At 26.8% G+C, this 4,188-nt stretch overlaps 1 protein-coding gene across 1 annotated transcript; it reads right to left on the reverse strand.

Annotated features, from left to right (window-relative positions):
- Positions 1 to 719: 719 nt before the first annotated feature.
- Positions 720 to 3,887, reverse strand: ENU1_094250 (phospholipid-transporting P-type ATPase, putative; the record flags this gene model as incomplete). Its single annotated transcript, XM_008859114.1, has 1 exon — positions 720 to 3,887. One exon carries the CDS (start codon positions 3,885 to 3,887, stop codon positions 720 to 722), a length of 3,168 nt encoding a protein of 1,055 aa, XP_008857336.1.
- Positions 3,888 to 4,188: the final 301 nt, after the last annotated feature.

The following is a 4,188-nucleotide window of genomic DNA, read 5'->3' on the forward strand; positions in this document are numbered from 1 at the left end:
TTCTTTGAAAGGTTCTAACTCCTTTAAAATACAATATCTTGATATTGAAATAAATCATTTTAAATATAAAAATATATGCTGTTTGATGTGGTTATTTTAAAGATATTATATTATAAAAATTTAAAGAGAGAAGATAGTTATAATAACATATTTTATAAGAGGGGTTAAATAAATTCTAAATTAGTAATTAAGTTATTTAATATTACTTTTTTATTTTTGAAAGGTATTGATTATTATGGAGTGATAAAATTATGTTATAATTACAAAAATGAACTTTTTTGTGTTTATTGAATATTAATTAATATTGTTTTGAATACACTAATAAACTTTTATTATGTACTTAATTATATCTAAATCAATATACTTTGATTACCAAATATGATAATCATTATAATAATAAACGAAGTAACTGTTTAAATGAATAAGATTAACTTATGTATATTATTTAAATTATAATTTACGAAATAAAAAAAATAATCAAAGTTGAATATAAATAGAATGTATTTTTATGGTAAAACACTATTTTTATTATTTATTCTACTTATATGTTATTTTGAACAGTTACATATTTGATTTTATAATAGGAAACAGTTTAATAATATTAATGGTTATATCTATTATTTAGTCAAATGGAGGAGTTTTTTCAAAGGTATATTTTAATTTTATAAATCCTAATTAAAAGAAATAAAAAATAACAAAAATATTTTGAAGATTAGAATTTATTTATCATGAAACATAGTATATCCACTTCCTTGTTCTTTTGTTTCTTTCTTAAGCGTATCATCTTTTGTTTTAGAAAAGACTTGAATAAGTTCATAATTTTGAGGATTAATATACCTACTTAAGAAAGACTTAAGAATGTTTGGAGTGATAGCGAGAATAATAGCCAATAAGCTAGATAAGTAGAAGTATGGCATTTGTAATGCCCTCCATAATGAAAAATAACTCATATTTTCTCTAGTTGCCCCACTGAATGAAGCTAAGAAGAAATAAGTGAAGAAGAAGGATCCAACTGAAACCAAAAATCCAAAAATGATTAGTCCATTCCACCTTTTAACAGTAGTAGCAAATGTAGCAACAACACCTAATGTAGTATAAGTTGTTACAATAGCACTTGCTCCAACCATTCCTGAAGTTTTTCCATTTAATGTCATGACATCGTTAGAAGTAAATACAATCATTAAATAGAAATAAATCATTGATTGGTATGTTCCATATATAAACCATCCAATATAAGATAATAAATTACCTCTTTTAGTTCTAATTAATTCTCTATTCACTTGTGGATGTTCTTTAATTTCTTTCCACGATAAATCAGAATCAAAGAAAGAAATAAATACAGGAGGAATTGAAGTAAATATGAAATTATATAATGCCATCATATAATCATCATATAATCTCTGTGATGTAAACATACAAATACATGCAAACCATAAAAGATGTAAGAAGAAAGCAGCATTTTTGAAGAAGATTAATTTGATTAATGATGTATTTCTATATAATGACATTCTTCCATGATAAAGAATTAATTTTCCTAAATGTTTAAATCTATAAATTGAATAATCAGCAGAACGTGCTGCTTGACTTCCTTCTTTTCCATATATTCCAACTCCAACACTAGCTGCATTAATCATAGGAATATCATTTGCTCCATCACCTACAGCTAAACATTTCTTTTTGGTTATTTGTCTAACGTGTCTTGCAATTTTAGCTTTTTGTAATGGCATTGACCTACAACACATTACAACCTCTATATTCATAGCAACTTCTTTAAATATTTTTTTACATTCTTCAACGCATATATCAATAGAATGAGCAGTGATAATTAATGCATGCTTATTATTTTTTTCATTACTTAATTTTGTTTGAGCTTCTTCAAGCATTTTATTACATTCTTCTTTATCTTTACCATTAACATAAATTAATTCACATCCATTGAGTAATCCACATGCTCTACCAACAGCAATTCCAGTTTCCTCTTTATCTCCTGTAATAACCCATATTTTAATTCCTGCTTCATTTAGCATTTGGAGTGTTTCAGGAACACCTTCTTGAAGTTCATCTTGAACACCTGAACATCCTAAGACATTAAGGTCTTTCTCCATTATTGAAATAGCTTTTTTAATTGCATCCTCTCTTCCTTCTAATTTACCTTGTGCTTCTTCCCAAGTTTTATTCCATTCCTCATAAAATTCTTTAGTAATTTCTCTTTTACATAATACTAATGTTCTTAAACCTTGTTCAGCTAATGGCTTAACATCACAAAATTCACCTGAAGCACATAATCCATTAATTACATGATCTGCCCCTTTTGTAAATAAAACAATTCTTTCTCCAATTTTAACTAATACACTTGAACGAGCCCTTTCTGAACTGAAAGGAAATACAGCTAAAATATTTACTACTTCTTCATTTGGATGTTTAATTTTTAATGATGATTGAAGTCTTTGAGTAAATTTTACTCCATTTATTTCTGCAGCACGTAATAAAGCCTCTTCATCGGGGGATGGAGATTTATATTTTTCATTGACAACAGTGGCATTATGGCATAACGCCATACAATAAATAAAGTCAAGAATTTTATTACTATCTATTTGTTCATTCTTAGGAGTTCCAATTCCATTATCAATTAATCCACAAGCAACACCAAGTTGGTTTTCTTTAAATGTTTGTCCATCTATAATACATTCTACAAAATTCATTTCATTTTCTGTTAATGTTCCAGTTTTGTCAGTTAAAATATATTCAATAAATCCTAATTCATCATTCATTGCTGTACACCGAACAACAATTCCTTTTTCTCCTTCATTAGTTTGATATTTGAATTCACTATCCCATTTCATAAATAATGATTGAAGTGTTTTTGCAATCTCTAAACATACTGCACATGCAATAGGAATAAGATATGAAGACAATGTGAAATAACTGAAAAATTCTTTAACACTTAAATGAGTTGAACGTTCCGGTAAATCTAAATACCAATGGTCTTGATGAGTATAAAACATAATTGTTGCCATAACACTACAAAACACAGATATTCCAAGAACAACTAAGAAAACAACAGCAACAAATGAATTCATTTGTTTATCAGTCCCAGATAATCTCATTCTTCTTTTTTCTCTATTTAATGCTAATTTTGTAAAGTCTCCAGTATAAACAACAGAACATAATAAATCATTTGAACGTAAAACTGATCCTTGAAACATTAATGCAGAAGCATCACATCCAATTTTATCTTCATTTACTTTAACAACAGCCCTAAAACTATCAAACCGTGGATTTGGTGCATCACAGGTAATAGTCACTGATGACTCAAAAAGATGTTCTTGTGATATTTGAAGTAGTCTTCTTGGAACAAAAACCTCTTTTGGTGTTACTTCACCATCAATCTCAGCTGTTTGAATAAGAATTGGGTCAAGTGAATCAGTGTGTAAAGGAATAAGATCGGCTGGACATCGTTGACCTTGTTTTAATAAAATACAATCACCAGGAAGTAATTGACTTGATTTAACTTCTTTTTGTGTTTCTCTATTAACTAATGTATATTTAACTAAGTCTGCTTTAATGTCATCAATATATCTTCTAATATCTTCACGTAACTCTCTAAACATCGCTGAAAACATTATGATAGCTAAAGGAACTGAATAAGTAATAGGAGTAACTGCAGATACTTGTGGAATACAAGTCAGTATTGTATTAACAATAAAGAATATATTTGAAAACCTCATCAACTGTTCTAACATAAATTTAAATGGGAATGAATAAAAAGTATATTTTGTTGTGTGAACATTATTCTTACAGAATGCTTTATGAGAATTAACAGAATGATTAAAAACTTCAATAACAGGATATGTCTCTTTCGGTTTATGACTAATATAACATCCCATTATTTTTGATTAATCAATTATGAGATGCGAATTAGTCTCGTTTTTTTCGTTTCTTTAACAAAAAGGGTTTTTCCTTTTTTATTTTTTATTTTTCATTAAATTCTTTTTTTGACACAGAATATACAACAATTTTTATGGATTTTATTATTTAAAAATATAACTTGTTATGAATGAATCAAAGAAATTATTTTTTACAAACAAGATTCAGAAAAACGAATAAAGAAATTAGCTGTATAAAGATGTAAAGAAAAGATATAATACGAATAAATAGTTTAATAATAAAGTAATTAATTAAGTATTA

The sequence above is a fragment of the Entamoeba nuttalli genome, assembly GCF_000257125.1.
Source record: "Entamoeba nuttalli P19 unplaced genomic scaffold asmbl_4122, whole genome shotgun sequence".
In the NCBI taxonomy this organism is placed as follows: Eukaryota; Evosea; order Mastigamoebida; family Endamoebidae; genus Entamoeba; species Entamoeba nuttalli.